Below are 16,457 nucleotides of genomic sequence, written 5' to 3' on the forward strand. Positions count from 1 at the left end.
AGCGAAACAACTTTAGACTGTCGCGAAGCGACTCTTGATCCGTGACCGAGAAAATCACTTTTGACTCGTTGCGAGTCGACTTTTGCTGAAACGACCGTACAACTGTAGACCGGCGAAAGATTATCGATACACGTTTCTATTTCTCAGCGCAACAACTTCGATAAAAATCACCATTGAGCCGCGAAAATATCGTCGAAATAAGGCGATGGAGTCCTAGGAAACCTTTTCAACTTAGTCGTGAGAAAATAAAAACAAAAATGATTTCTTTAGGATGAAAATATGACTTTTAGATATAGATGCAGCAATACATATAGATATGGATGCAGAAAAAGTTCTATTGTACTCCACGTTTCCCCGTCGTAAAAACGAAGGAAAAGTTTTTAAGAGGAATAATACACATAAGTAAGAATTTCAAAACAATCTAATTTAGTAGTTACGGGGTGGTCCAATGATCGCATTAAGAATTTTACACAGCAAGGACATTCAACACTCAAAAATGTGTTCGTGTCATTTAAACTCGGTCATTTTCGTTGGATTCTACTGTCTTTCGTGATGTTATCGCGGTAGGAATACCGGACCTTCTCCAAGAAAGGGTTTGTGATAGCAAGGGAATATTTTCATTTCTGTTACATTAAAGATATAGCTTACTGTATTCAGTCTCAAGATATTGGTACTGTGGTAGTGAATATCATGAACTGGTATCACGATATCGATATCGTTACCTCCTGCTTTTTTTAAATAGTTCTAAATAATTCTAAAAGCTACGTTTAGAACGAAAGCTTAAAAGTTATCTGTTCAATCATTTTAAAAAATGCCATTGATGATACTAAATATCCGTATCCTCCAAGACGTGTATTTTGATGAGTGAGCCATTGAGCTGGTAGTGTTCAACGCTCCCAACCTCTTGAATTTGAAGAATACGAAACAGCACATCTTCAATGATTATCTGATTCTTCTTTGCAATTGAATTATGCTGATAAAGTCCTTCCAGCTTTTTCTTGTACAGCAAAAGTTTAGAACACTTTTCCTGCTCGTCATATTGAGAACTTGTGAATTTTGCCAAAAGAACGAAACACCTTGCCTTTTCATGCATGATCCTCTTCATGCTTAATGTGTACAGGAGGTTTTATATACATTCCATGAACGTTTGGTAGATAATATTTGTCCGGGTTTGCCGTTCAATCCACATCTAAGTTGAGATAAAAAAAAAATAATAATGACATAAGTCTTCTAATGTCTCTGACTGTTTTCTACATAATATTCGTGGTGAACGCTCAGTCCAACTGCCACAAATGTCCTGTAATAGAAAGGGTCACTGTTAATCTACAGTAAGAAGAATTTCAAATTGAGACTGTTGCGATTCTAAGTTCAGTGTAACTAAGCCGTAGCAGGCCGTGGAACGAGGTTCTTATGATTCTTTGAAATCAAATGGAGATCCGTTGTGGGTCGGCCTACTGGGACTGCCGGTCGTTGAAGGTCTTCAGTTTCCCTTATGTAAGTGAAAATACAACCCCATTGGGGAGCGAAAGGAAATAGAAACAGCCTTGTTAGCCCTAACTAAATAATACTCACTTCCTTCTATTATTTTCTCCTCCAGTTCGTCTTTATTTGAATTTGAAGACTTTTCATAGTTCTATCAAAATATCACTAACAATGGTAACTAGAATTTGATGTATGTGTGGAACTCGTGAGTGGACTGATAACGTCCAATGGCTTGATTGGATTTTCCAGACAAAGCTGTTTTATGAACTAAGTAACAATATAACAAAATCCCCTTGATTGGCTTCCGGTCTTCACAACCCCCCTTCCCCCTCCCCCTCGTGTCTTCATCCATCTAGTTTAAAAACAAACAGGAAGACATACATGATTACTCAATAAATCAGGCAGCACCGGACTATCTCGTTTGCTTTGGTTACAATTGCAATTGTTTTCAATTTTTCTCTAATTAGGTCTGTTTTAATAGTACCTTTAGATAAAGCCAGTACATACGGGAAAAATCTTCAATACTGCTCGCGTATCTCTCTGAATAGCGTACCTTTGTGTAGATATCATCACTGGCCTAAATGCCCTCCCAATCTCAATCCCAAATTCACGACATTGTGTTTCAGGTTTGCCCGGAACTCATATTATACAAAAGGAACCTCACTTCTAAATTGTGCTTTTCAAAGAACCCATTAGTGCTGGAAGGTGAGCATACCATGCGGCACATGCACAAACTGTGCTCAGACTTGAATAAAGGGGGTAAGTTTCTAAAGAAACTGTGGTGCTGCATCGGTGGGAGAGTATAACAGGTAATTAAGTGTTAACAACTGAGTTGAAAACATAAATTGACCACCATAAAGACGGTTTAAATCGCTCTGACGAAGGGCTAACGCTCGAAACGTCAGCCTTTAAATTCTTTACGGTGGTCAATTTATGTTTTCAACTCAGTTGCTAACACAAAATGACCTGTGCTTAGATTTGCTTGTCATATAAGTGTTACTCAATAATGACAAAGTGTTCATAGAAGGGTCCCGGGGAGAGGGATCACTGCTTCGGTATAAATTCTTCCCTTGTCCATCTCGTGTGCAAGTAATTTGAACCTCAATGCCCAGTTGGTTAGCCTGGCTTTCCAGTGGCAGATAAGCAAATCACTTGAGCAATGTATATTTATTTGCCATTAATGGCGATGTGACTTGAGCTTTTGTGAAAAGCGCTGTAATCGACCTTCCATGCTGCATCGCAAAAATTGCCTTCCAATTTTACAGACCTATTTAGAAAACTTGTGCTTTTCATGGTAACTGTTTTTGTCTGAAGTACAACTTGAAGCCGGACAGAATAGAAATGCCTGTTTTTGAATTTATTTAGGGGACTGAAATAGACGAAGCCTTGGTATCAGGCAAAATTTTGAAAAATTACCGACTGCAAAGTGACATTTAGTGTTTCATGTTAAATCATGAATGTTCTTTACCACAAATACTGTTCAATGAGCAGAAACAATTGAGTTTACTGTAGCCAGAAACCACGATTTCGTATTTTATTGATGAACACAACAAAAACTATTCCTTGTCAATAGAGCATTCAATTTGACAAGAAAAATGACTTCTCGTTAGTTTAGTGTTACCTTTTGTGCGATCGTTAAGTTACCAAGTAAATATACAAGTGTTGTGACAATATCCGCGAAATATCTCATCAGTTGGTCTTTAATTTAGGGTTATTAGTGTTTTATTCGTGAAACAAAGTAAAGGAAACAGTTGGACTCAAGCAGAATTTTAACGATCAAATGACGTCATACAAAATTGCAATGGTCTTGTTTCATATTCTAGCAATGTCAATTGTTTATTTTCCATTGTGTCATTAAAATATGGAAATGGCGTTCCTTTCTTGAACATTTAAATTTCATTTATTAACTGAGTGATTCGAGTGAGACATCGTCTTTTAGGGCGGTCATTTTAAGAAAGCATTAGCCATAATAACTGATCAGGAAACGCCTTAAAGTTTGGTTGTTTCCTGAGGAACCTGAAATAAAACTTAATATAACTCGAGTATCTGCGGTTTAAGAAGAACCAAAAACTTAAACCTAAATTGAAGTATACTTCACGTTTACTTTGCTCTTTAATTTTGCCCTTGTGTCTGACCCTGTAAGGTTGAATGGGTACCTCTCGCTACACTTCAGTTTTACTTGCAGATAGTTACACATGGTACCTCTTTCCAAAGTAGAAGTAGTCCTTGGAGGTCCAAGTGTTTCCATGGAAGAAAATCTATATGGTTTATGGAGAGCAGCAAGAGCAGAGATTAATCTTGGACAACTTTCAGCTAACTGTCTGGCCGATGCTGAAGTTTGCAAGAATTTTACTGTCTCGTTTCTCTTTAAAATCAGCGAAACGATAGCAGAAAATAAAAGAGTAGATGCCATTCATCCGATTCCAGTTACTGACGAAAACTCTCTCCCCGCTTCAATGTGCACAACAATTTTTCTCATTACATGGGTGTTGCAACTGTGGCTCGCCGGCAAAACTAGACGGAAGTAACGAACACAACTTATTCTAGAGACAGATGGAATCTTGTCGCACTTTTCTACACAAAATTAGACTGTCTTGAGCTTTATATCAACGGAACCAATGAACATTCCAATACCTGTTTTGTCATTAACAGCGGTTCTGTCTCACCAGTGAATGTGAATCTTTTTTCCTCTAATACCTCGAAATTTATATACGTGAGTTACGTACAAGTCATTTAATTTGCTGAGGTAAGCTGAAGTAACGACTTTACACGAACAAAGCTTCACTCAAGGTATCGAAAGGTAGGTAAGTGACTCTCAAGAGGCTGTTATTAGCTCACCCTTAAGACTACATGTACATGTTCTTTTAGCCGGTTTTCGCTGGGAAAGAAAACACAGGAAGAGATAATATAGTACCTCTAAACAACTCTCGTTTAACTGAAATATGAAACATAAAACATTAACTTGCGTCTCTGATTTTAACTTTTCAGACTAAAATACTTACTTAATGCATGGTTGCCAATTGTTCTTTAAAACTTCCATTTTTATATATGGATCTTATCTTTCAGCTTTAATACCTAATAACAATAATACTGTTTTTGACAGAAAAGTAGAGATGGTAATACAGTAACTGTCTGTCTCTGTGACCATCTTTTTCTCTTTCTCTGTCACTGTCACTGTCAAAGTTATTGTCTTTCTCACTGACTGTTACTTCACTGTCACTGTCTCTGTCATTTTCATTGACATGTTTTTTGTCTTTGTCTCTCTCTGTCTCTGTATCTTTGTCTGTCACAGTCTGTCTCTGTCCTTATGTCCATCACTGTAACTGCCATTGTCTCGGTCACTATTACTGTTGGTTGTCACTCTTTGTGTCAATCTCGCTATCCTGCTCATTGTATTGTTACTGTCACCATCACCGTCTCTGTTCCGGTCATCTTCACTGTTTACAACGCTAAAAACTATGCACATATTCAAAGCACTTTTCATCACATTAAGTATAATGAACTAGTACTGAATGCTTTCCCAAAAATAAATGTTTTGAGTTGTTTCTTAAAAGAAGCAAGGCTGCTACAGGATCTAATTGGTAACGGTAACGAGTTCCAAAAGTTAGGAGCAGTATTAGCGAAAGCACGATTCCTAAGTGTAGGGTAGTTGACCCGTGGAAAAAACAGAAGAGATTGTGTGGACAAGAAAAGAGCACAGTTAGAGGCAGGTTTAAGAGATAAAAGATCTTTAAGGTAGAGTAGACTAAGATTATTTAACGGCTAAAAAACAAAACGAAGAAACTTAAACTGAATTCTGAATGATTCAGGAAACTAGTGTAGGTCAGTGAGAGCCGGTGTGATGTGGTCAAATTTCGTAATCTGGAAAATCACCCCATAGTTAGCTGCGGTGTTCTGAACTTTCTATAAATGATCAAGTTGATAATTGGTCAGACCAAAAAGATGTGAGTTACAGTAATTAGTCAAGGTGCAAAGATACAAAGGCCGATGTACCAGTGTTTTTGACGATTGCGCAGAGAGGATTTTCTGACCTTTCTGATGCTGTAGAGTCCACGAAAAGTCTTCAGTGGTACAGATCTTACCGATGTGAACATCCATCCGCATATGAACATCAAACCAGGACCCAAGGTCCCGGATACTTTCTAGTGGCTTTCTTCGCGACAGCGTCACCAACAACATTAGAATCAATAGATATCGGGAGGGGGGGGGGTAGGTTTCCGAGTAAAGAGAGCCAGGTTTTAAAGAAAGGTATAGATCTGTGTGTCGTCAGCATAATCATGGACGGAAAGAAGGTGCTGAGACGAAATGATTTGTAGTTTTTGGTAATAACATTATTTCTAATAAGTTCGAGTAAATTTTTCAGAGACAACAAAATTGCACTTGCCTTACGGGATTGTGCAATTTTTAGTCTTTATAAAATTTACAAGTGCTTATTTTCACCAAATTGCACGAGAAATAATGTTGTCAAAAAAAAAATGCATTACAGAAAGTCAAGACAGATGAAATTTTGGCAACAGGCGCGCGCTATTTGATTTGCACTCGTGTTACAACTTTGCATTCGTGTCACACGATAAATGCACTCGTTTTCAGCCAATCAGACGCGCGTAATTTTTTCAGGTATATCATCACAGACCGAATTGCACCACACTCACTTCAATCACCATTATCAACCAGCGCTTGATAGATATGAGATGATAATGCAAGACACGGATCAAACTCAACGCACCATGGTGCTTTTGAATGTTAAACAGTTGTGTTCTTCATAGTTATTTTCCTGCTTTGTTTGACTTTGCCTTAAATTACCGCTTTAGTTCGCTTCTTCATTTTTTTTGTACATGTCTGGTACCAGTTAACCATCATACCTGTCGGCCAAATTATAAAACAAAGAAGCCCTATCATTGAACAGTGAAGGGGGCATAGCTCAGTGGTAGAGCATTCGACTGCAGATCGAGAGGTCACCGGTTCAATCCCGGTTGCCCCCTTTAATTCATCTTTGTTTTTTAAGAGAATGATATGTGTCCATGATCCTTTTTGTCCAACAATCTGCATTCGACTGCAGATCGAGAGGTCACCGGTTCAATCCCGGTTGCCCCCTTTGGTTCATATTTGTTTTTTAAGAGAATGATGTGTGTCCATGATCCTTTTTGTCCCACAAAAGCATTTTTTTTTCCCTTTTTTAATAAGTGTATATCAGAGTTAACAACTACTGCTAAATTCTATCGGACACCTGGTACGTACATATTTGCAGTCCTTAATGACCATATCGATTCTAAAAATTCTTAGAATTTCTAACGTGTCTTAACAGTTTTCAATTTCAGAAAGCTTCATTTAAGTCACCAAATGAAATTTAAAACGTCGCCTTTCCGCTTCGTTTTACTACCCAACATATAAATGCGCACAGGTTCAATTTATACATATCTATCGCTTTTAGAGATCTTAATAATTTTCCGAAAAGGAAAAGGCTGAGCTATCTTCAAATCTTCATTTAGACCGTGGATTTAAAACTGATACGAAAACTAAGAAAGGATAAACCAACAGGGTGGTGCCCAGAGAAGAAAAGGCACGAAGAACCGGCATGTGTGACTACAATTCTATCCACCTCGCCAACGGCCAAAAGGCGTGCTGAGAAGGAGAGGGGAAGGGTATGCAAATTGCAAGTAAAAATTTACACCATTCCCTTATTAACCCAGAACCTCTTATAAATACTAGAATCGTCTCCCCCTTTTATTTCTAAGATACAATTTGATTTGTTACTTTTGACGAAAGAATGAATCGTCCTTGGAAAGGGCGCTAGTTCTCTAATTAGGCCCTCTTATGATTGCAGTCATCCTGAGTGTTATAACAAAACACTAAGCGAGAATCGCTAATCATCATAGGTTTGGAAGGAAGAGAGATGCAAATACTTAATTAATTCCAAAAAGAGTTACAAAATTAGAACATGGAGATTTAGTATGTACTGTAGTTCACTGTTGCATGCTTTTTTTTTCTATAAATTGTTAGATTTTTAAGTCTGTTTTCTCTCGAGAAATAACAAGAACCTTTCTTTCTATGGGAGCTGTGGACGAAACAGGGTGTGTCTCGGGTGCACCCCCTTCTCGCCAAAGCTTATCTTCTTCTGCTTTCGCATTTGCCCTCATTTGACCGTAAAAAAGAAAATTTAATTAATTAATTAATTAAGTTCAGACTCACACGATCCGGAGGAAGTCTTAAATTACGAGGTTATCTTCAAACTTTATTTATCAACGAAGCTGAAGGACGCGATGAAGATTTGTATCATCTTGTTTTGTGTAATATTTGGAGCATATGTAGGCACTGTTCATTTTAGTCAAAGATCGTGTTAGCTTCTTTGTCAACACGAGTATCACTGTGCTGCTTTTTGAATGGACGACAGTTAAAACATTTATGTTATATGTAGACTTAAGCTAATGTAAAGTGGCTAAGGCCTAATACCTGGACACTATCTGAGGTCTAATCTCACGTTCAAATGGTTTATCAACTGTTTTTGTGTAAATTAAAAAACTAGATCACGACAAAGATCACAACCGGAAGGTGAACACGGCAATGTCAGTCTTATCACCGCCAATATAATTATCAGACAGTAATAACAATATCAGAGACAAAAAAAGAGCTCAGTTTAACAAAAAGGGTTATGACTTAAAGAGAATTACAGAAATTGCTACCATAGACCTCGATCGACGGTCAGACCATTCAACTGTGACTGTCACACCGAGTGATGCGTTTACTCGGTTGGGGCATGAGGCCAAGCGCGCTTCAGTTGTCTCACATTGACCACAAAGTAACTAACGCATTTAAATGTCTTTTTCTTCTAATTTTTTTAAGTAAACTAAACTTGGCTTATGTACCCTGTCGCACGCAGGTCTTTGTACGGTTACGATCAGGCAGCCAACAAGTCCTTTAAAAGTAGTTATATTCCAGATGGCGTCCGAACTGTGAAGGAATTCTAAGACGGAATCAAAGCGTTGTTTGTGCCTGCTGTAAAAAATCGACTTTGGAGACCTTAACGGTACCTGTATTAGCAATCCAACTCTGTGTAACAAATTAACTGTGTCTTTCCTCTTCAAAACTACCAGTGGCCATCACAAAGATTTAAATGATTTAAAGATTTTTGACTCTGGAGTGAAAGATGGCAGAAGTGATGAGTATGATTGGTCCCTTGAAGTTGGATCATCAGTCCAAGTGATGGTATCTTACGGTAAAAGCCACATAAATATGGGAAGTCTACTGGCAAATTAAAGGCTGCCTGGATAGTTTGGCCTTTACTTTTCAAATAGATTCAATGTTTGGAACAGTTAGGCTCTATCAGAAAGGTTCAATGGCCAACGTCCTCATATCCTCCAATGTCTACCCACAGGACAGGAACACGCGATTAACACTTGGCTCAGCGCAAAACACCAAAGGCCTTTCTGCAAGCAATTTCAAAGTCCTTAAAACCAAGCTGAGTGACGAAGAAATTCAAAAGAATGGAAACTTGAGTTTCCGAAAAGGTGAAAGGTACTTCAAGCATTAAAGAAAATAGAATACATTTTAACATCAACACGCCGTTGAGAAAAAAAAAAAAGACAAACAAAACAATTTAAACTTGGTCGGAGAACAAAGGTTCGGCCTTTGGTATATTCCTTGTAAACAGGGCATGCAACAATTTTAAGCAGTACAGAGCCATTCTTTGTTTTCTTCAAATGTGACTAAGTAGTAATCCGCACTCAACTAAAGTCATGACACTGCGAAGAATATTTTCTATCCAGTGGAGAAAATTACCGAAAATCTCGTATATGGTAAGAATTTGGATTTTAGTTACCTGAACATTTTCTATGAAATTAAATTGATCGAAAGTGTTCAAAATTGGTCTGTTGTTAGATAAGCTAAGTTTGCAATGGTAAAGTCTGACGTTGGTGTCAAACCTTGAGTCATGTAAGGTAGTTCTAATTGTCGCAAGAGTCATGCAATAATAACCCAAACCAATTCAGATTCGTTGGTTTCTTTATGAAACCAAACTTCTGATTGGTATTAACCATTTGCTAGACGGTTCTATTGTCTGGATGACGACAAACTACAAAGGGAAAATTGTCTGAAAAAATATGGTAAGGCACATAAAAGCTCACTCTTTTTCATAATTATTTGCTTTTTTTTTTAGTTTCACGACGACCAGTTTAACAGCCATTATGTCAGAGCACTTCAAGGCTGCAAGCGATCAACAAGTTACTTTCGTTCCTGGAGAGGTTAACAAACACCTAACATTTGAAATTATCAACAACAGCAACAAAGGGAGCAAAACTTTTCAGGTTATTTTCTCGAACCCGCAAAGATCTGTTTTGATTGCTCTGAGGTCCCAAGCTCGTCTATGTAACAATCAGTGTATTCCCAAGGTTGGAAAAAGTCGCTGTTTGTTGATTATTCAGTGACATGGCATCATTTTCTTGCTCTGAAAACTTACTCTCTATTGAGTGCATAAAAGACAGTTTTCCGGCTAAAAGAAAACACTGTAATTATCATTAACTCTGTGGGAATTAGATACAAAAGCAGAGTTCACAATAAATAAACAAGGAGCTTAACCTTAGAAGTTTTACGAATATGGTCGAATATGGTTCATATGCTTTTGCTGCATTTAGACTGAGCTTTTGATGTTCTGGTTGATATATTTTCCTTCATAGGCATTAGTAGTCTAAGATGGTAAGGGCACCACTTTAAATTCATTTTCCGTCGCCCTTCTTTGTCAGCTGGCGTACATCCCCTCCTTTTAGTCCTTCCTCTACCGGTCGGAGTCAAAAGAATTAAAACAATTCATTTACATTCTTACTTTACAACTTGATCGCGAATGATCCCCTAAAACGCGTTTACCTTACCTACAGATAAGCTGCCACTTTACCTTGTTTTTGTGTTCCTAAACTGGTTTTGTGCATTATGCCTGATGTGGTAAGAGAAGAGGAGAATAGCATGAGTAGTAAGTGGCAAAAGACTGTCTACTGCGTTATATCACGTTTTGTTAGACTGTTTGCGGCTGTAAAGTGTAAGTTTCATCCAAGGTCAAGAGCACTTTCAGTATTGACCCGGACTCAGTTCGAAGGCCGATTAGCGCTAACCCAGGGTTAAGTTTTAATCTGGGTTTCTTTATTACTTTCTTCAAAAGCTTTTTTCAGATAGTTTTCTCTGTTCTTTTTAGAGTATCCAAGCATCAAATTGTAGATGAAAAGAATTACACTGAATATTCTTTTAAAGCTTTCATACCTGAGATCGGATTTCACACTAACCCTTGCTGATCTTAATTTAGCTTTGATTGAACCCAGCCCAGGATGCTATTCACGTATCTTATTTTTAAAGCTCAGATCGAGTCATGGGCAGACTGTGAGCAACTGATATCAACTGCAGTACGCGAAGAAAAAGCTCCAGTTCCTTACAAGCTGCTTCAAAAAATATGGAGGCGTTACAAGAGAGGTAACCTACCACGGAGTGACAAGAAAACTCGTCAGGACTACGTTAGACGCAACTGTACCTCCCTCCTTACGAACAGCTTTAAAGTTCGAGCTCCCACTTTGGAAGAAAAAAGACTCCCTATCGTATACACTATCCAAGTTTATAGAGGTGCTGCTCTGATTGAGAGGCTATTGGCTGCAGTTTATATGCCTCATAACATATATTGCATTCACATCGATGTTAATTCTACCTGAGAAACGATTCGCCGCGCGATAATAAAATTGACAAAGTTCTCTCCAACACGTTAATATATAGCCACTTACATAATCGCTGTGGCTTTGGTATATGTTTTTTATTTATTCCATATTTTACCGTCAAGTTGGAAAGACAGCCAACTCTTGACGAAAGAGGTTATTTAAGCGTAACTGATATATAGTGTGAAAGGGTTTTTCATCCTGCAGAGTAAAGCTCAGTTCGTCAGTTTTTCCCAGTGTCAATTTGAACTATTTCTCTGTGAAATAACTTTTCTTTCATCTTGCCACATAACAACCAATACTTAAAGGACTTGTTATCTATTTATGATTTTGCAGTCACGAACACGTAAGGCAGCACGCCGTCTTGATAGTTTTTATACTGGGTACATAGTATGAAAAAAAATAAGGTTGCGCGCAAGTGATACCCTCTGGTCTTACACGCTGAGTATTGCTCACACAGAAAGAATAAAGTTTTTGCTATAAGCCGCCGCGTTGCAGCGTCTGCAAAGAAAACTAGATTGTGACAGGTAATGATTGTATATTACTCTGCAATTGGTTATCACTTGGTTTTAATAATATTCAGGAACATTTTACGACCTGTTAGGATCAATAGTTCATGTATATCTGCCAAAATATACGACAATCAGTATAAAATGATGGTTGATCCCTGTCTTTAGAAGTCAGTTGAATCTAATTTCTCGATAATAGACATCCATTATGCAAGATTTATTGTAGCCTGTTGGTATTTAAGGTCTTTCAGTACAACTAAAGCAGCGCATTGTCGGTTGTGGCCAACTTCTGTGAATTTCCGTGCTCCGTAAAGATGTTCGCGGTTAAGATTGATGAGTAGAGTTATTTCCATGACCAGATATTGGTTCTTGGAGATAGAATCACCATAAAATTGGTCCTCTGACTAGTAAACTGTTCCTAAACGACGTTTGGCCGGCATACATCAATTCAACTGGTACGTTTACCCATTAGATTCGCAATTACTCTCAGATAAGACAGAAGTAATCTAAGTCAACAGTTTCTGTTCAGTGTGCCTTAAGTCTTGTAGGTTTTACAAGACATGGTTCATTTGCTTCACAAGGATTGAACACTTGACACTTGCACCACTGATAAATAGTCGGTTCATTTTAGACATAAGTTGGGTCCAAATGCCGTTTAGCCTTGCGCTGATAAGGTCCATTTCCTGTCACGAAAACTCTCCACTGCCCAGATCTACTTCGGAGAGGAAATAAAGGAGCTCTGCATTATAAAGAAATGCAATGGAAATATTTTCCCCATACTTCGAAAATAAAAAATATCTTTGTTGCCGGATTTTTAATGAGTGTCAAGTTCACAAGCTGACCACAATGCGTTTGTCTCCACTACTCCTAAATCATTTAGCTCTCGGCTGGGGTATTTCTGTAGGGAGACACACGAGCTTGAAGCCGATTACTCTTGCGAAGCATTTTTCGCATGGCTTTCTTAAAGTCGGCTTTGAAAAACAGATAGATGAGAGGGTCAAATATCGGTGTAAGAAGAGCAATACATAAAGTTATAACGTCAGGATTGGTATGATCCAGAACTTTGTGATGGACTAGCTCATATACTTCACCTCCAATCCTGGGAAGCCAGAATAACAAAAATATTGTAACAATGTAAACAAAGAAAAACGTTGTCCTTTTCTCCTGTCTGCTAGACTGAACGCTTGGTCGCCGAACAATTGTGGAGTTCATGGATTGTACAGCCTGTATTGCCTGCAGTTGTCTTTTGGCAACTCGAAACATGGCTATATTCACCGCCGCGAGAACAATAAATATTGTCAGAAATAAAAGCGTTTGTGTCCAGTGATAAATAAGGTAGCCAACGGAGAAACGATGTATTTTCATTCTTGTTCTGAATAACGTGTCAATGGTAATAGGAATGATTGGAAAAATCCAGGCAGTAATGATCACTCCAACCACAAAACTGGATCCCATGCGTCGATGATAGAAGAGTGGTTTCATTATCGATAAATAACGTTCATAAGTAACCAGGTACAAATTGAGAATAGAGGAACAAAGGAAATAGTAAAACACTTCTGTGCACATTGTAAGTGAAGATCTAGTTTTTCTCCTGGATGATACATAGCAAGGCACAGCGAACAGCCCAATGAGGAGGTGCGAAGCAGATAAGGAAGCAATAAAATAGTTAGACTTGTTTCGCAAGTGACGACGCTTTAAGAAAAGGAACCATATTATACTGTTGAAAGCGACGATAAGACAAGCCTCCACAATAAGCACTGATTTAATAGCCAGGGGTAGCGGAGGATACATCTTCTCTCGGAACTGTGTCTATCTCAAAATAACTCGACACAGACAGTCGGTCGAACAGCCACGGGGACACGATATCCAGATCAAATGTGTCCGACAATAACGTTATCTTTTACTTTTCTCTGAGTATTACAGAAGGTCTGGGTGAGATTTTGAATCTTGCATAAACTGACAGAAGTTGTTTGATTTCCTCTTTACTTCCTCTATTTCGATGGTTTATGTTTGTCTTTTGATGTATGGAGGCTCTTTAGTTTTCGCTGGTAAATAGCTAAACGCACAATCTCCCAGGTTCTGCAATAAGCAAAGAGAGTTAAAACATTTTCAGATTCACTGTGTCGTATCTTAAAAAGAATTCAACATTTTGACCATGTATACGAAGCTGCAACTCTTTATTTGCAAAAAAAGTCAAAAACGTTTTTTTCTGTTATGTAAACTATTGAGAGCGATTTTAAACCTTCTTTCATTCAAACGTCTTACCCTCACGAAACACCTTCCAGTGTTTTTCGGGAAATTAATTGATGCGGTGAAGAGAAACTGCTGGCGGCTATAGACAGAACACCAAATGAGTGCGTTCAACTCTAGTTAGTCATAAAAAGGCCTCTGTGACGTCGCAAACTTCCAATTTATGTTGTGATTAAACAATATCCAAGACTAGTTATATTTTTGGATAAATATTAGGTAGCTTTCATATTTGCTTTTATATTAGAAGGTTCAGTAATTCATGCTAAACATCATTATTTTGGGAGTTAAATCGGGTGTTTCCTTCAGATGGGTCAACACAAGGATAATTCCTCAGCTCAACACTTAGATATAATCACCCGTGCATTGTCACTTTCTGGAATGGTTCCCTTTGGCAAGGTCAGCCAATTGGACTGCTGCTGCCGCTGATTTTCTCTCTTTTTTATTAAGGTTAACATTGCCATGAAATCTCCTTATCTTGGAGCGTATCGTGAAGGTTTCCTTCCAAAAGGAGAAAATTTTGTTCCAACGCGCAATCAGAAAAATTTTCAATAATAGAACTGAGATATAGGGTACCAACATACTATCATGTGTTGCTTATTCTCTTGTTTGGCATCTCTTAGTTTTTGTTAGTTTTTCGTTGTCCCTAGGACAATCATTGATGAACCCGTCTAATGCGTGCATCCAACTGGCCTCACAATCTTACTTCTGTGTCCAATAGATCACGTGCATTCTATACCTTCTTCGAATTCAGATGAGCTAAAGGAAGTCCTCCATCAACTAACACTCCAAAGTATTTCAAATATTCATTTAGTTTAAGTAAATCAGAATTACATTTTCAGGAACCATCGTACATACTAGGATTAGGAATTTGAAGATGGAAGGAGAAGTGACAATCTTAGCGATCCTAAAAGTTCCAGATAATCAATATTGTGTCAAAAAAACCTTCCATAAAAGAAAAAAACGGTATCCCTTGAACCCTTATAAAATCTTACTCAAAGAATACTTGCCTATGTTAACCATCGGTGGTACTAACCTTGAAATTACCCTTGGAGGCAATAGTTCAATCAGCTCTATTCCAGCTCCAATGTTTCGTTTGCGTCTGCTGCTCTAATCTTGTTTCATTTTCGAATGATATATTTAGCAACAGAAGCTCTTAACAGGGCACAGCCGATACTCTCAGAAATGGGAATGCCAACATCACTCTTAATCTATTTATGGCTGTTTGTAACACAGATCAAGACATCGTGTCCACTCCATCTTTTTAATTATTCTGTCATTTACCATCAGCAGCTCCATAGTGACCCTTCCCAAATTTGACGACAAAAGAAAAGTGAAACATCCTATATGTTACTCGTATTCTGACTGGAATCAACCGTATTATTATCATACCAGGAATACATTTGTAGCTGAATACGAGTGATGGCCTACACCAAAACATCCGGTCAGTAAATTTGCGTGGTTGAAGCCCATACACAAATATAAAAAAGACAAGAGTAAGTTTTTATCATGAAGCATGCGAGTGCAAGTGCTATTTTGCACGCCAACAAAATTTAATTTAATGATGTGCGAAATCAAATAGAGGTCAACTTACCGACTACAACAAACTCGAGATTTCTGGGTTAAGGACCTTAGACGAGCTGTTTATTAGTTTAAATGGGTTATGCCCCTGTGCATAAACAGCAGTATCGACTAAGCTGACTTCAAAAACTAGGAAGCAATATCATTTTTGAATACAAAGATCTCATATTGAGTGTTTATAACGGCAAGATGAAAAGCATGAGTGCTTCTTTAACAGACAACTGATCACCTTCACCAGATATAAATATTAACATTTTTAACAGGTGCAAAACCAATACTTAAACTACTTGTAAATTTAATATTTGCAGTTATTTTTAGCAACGTTTTTCTCCGTATTTGGAGTTAAAGCGACACTGACCTACAACGTTTACTTTAATCAATAATGTGATCATTCTTCGAATACAAAGAGGCCAAGAACTCTTGACTTTTTTCTCCTCGTGGCCTCTTCTTTGGGGGGGGGGGGGGGATTCTGAGCTAGTTCGAAGAAAAGTAATAGTTTTAGACTAAATATTTTCATATAGCCTAACAACCTCTATCTATTATGAAATCTAGCGAAGAGGCTGAGCTTCTGACCCAATTGAACTTTGCAAACAACGCCCCCCTACATTCTTCTTTTAACAGCGCGTAACTGAAGTGGGTGAAAGTTGAAATCACTGGACTTTGACACACGTGCCTTTAGCCGGATGCAGAGGCAAATCCGAAAAGGAACTAAGTATGCGGTAAATTGTATTTTGTAATTATTTATGGTTCATGAGTGTCTCTGTTTTTGTGGAGATCCAGCTCTTGCCTTAGCAGCTGAGAAATAAAGCCTCAGGTTTTAAAGGCTGTGATACAGAATTATGATAAAGTTTGAAGTAGCTTACATGACGATGATGATCAGTCTGAATTATTTAGCTTAATCCTCAAGAGTGTTATATCGGAAATTAATTCTCCCACACTCTTTGGAGTGGTATGT

The 16,457-nt window shown here is 38.0% G+C and overlaps 1 protein-coding gene and 1 non-coding gene across 5 annotated transcripts; one reads left to right on the forward strand and one right to left on the reverse strand.

The window, feature by feature from the left end:
• The first annotated feature begins 6,392 nt into the window (after nucleotides 1-6,392).
• Nucleotides 6,393-6,464, forward strand: Trnac-gca (transfer RNA cysteine (anticodon GCA)). Its single transcript has one exon. It is a non-coding gene; the product is annotated as a tRNA-Cys (tRNA).
• Nucleotides 6,465-11,264: 4,800 nt separating this feature from the next.
• LOC131796940 (5-hydroxytryptamine receptor 6-like) lies at nucleotides 11,265-15,093 on the reverse strand. Of its 4 annotated transcripts, none has more exons than XM_059114562.2 (2): nucleotides 14,958-15,093; nucleotides 11,265-13,753 (listed from the first exon to the last, which is right to left on the reverse strand). In XM_059114562.2, the coding sequence occupies exon 2, from the start codon at nucleotides 13,463-13,465 to the stop codon at nucleotides 12,551-12,553; it is 915 nt and encodes a 304-aa protein (XP_058970545.1). In that variant the 5' UTR covers nucleotides 13,466-13,753; nucleotides 14,958-15,093; the 3' UTR covers nucleotides 11,265-12,550. The 4 variants fall into 4 exon arrangements, with proteins under 4 accessions (XP_058970545.1, XP_066028318.1, XP_058970546.1 ...); XM_066172221.1 differs by lacking the exon at nucleotides 14,958-15,093 and adding an exon at nucleotides 14,506-14,620; XM_059114563.2 differs by lacking the exon at nucleotides 14,958-15,093 and adding an exon at nucleotides 14,281-14,397.
• Between the last annotated feature and the right edge of the window lie 1,364 nt (nucleotides 15,094-16,457).

Source organism: Pocillopora verrucosa, chromosome 9 (assembly GCF_036669915.1).
Source record: "Pocillopora verrucosa isolate sample1 chromosome 9, ASM3666991v2, whole genome shotgun sequence".
Taxonomy (NCBI): Eukaryota; Metazoa; Cnidaria; class Anthozoa; order Scleractinia; family Pocilloporidae; genus Pocillopora; species Pocillopora verrucosa.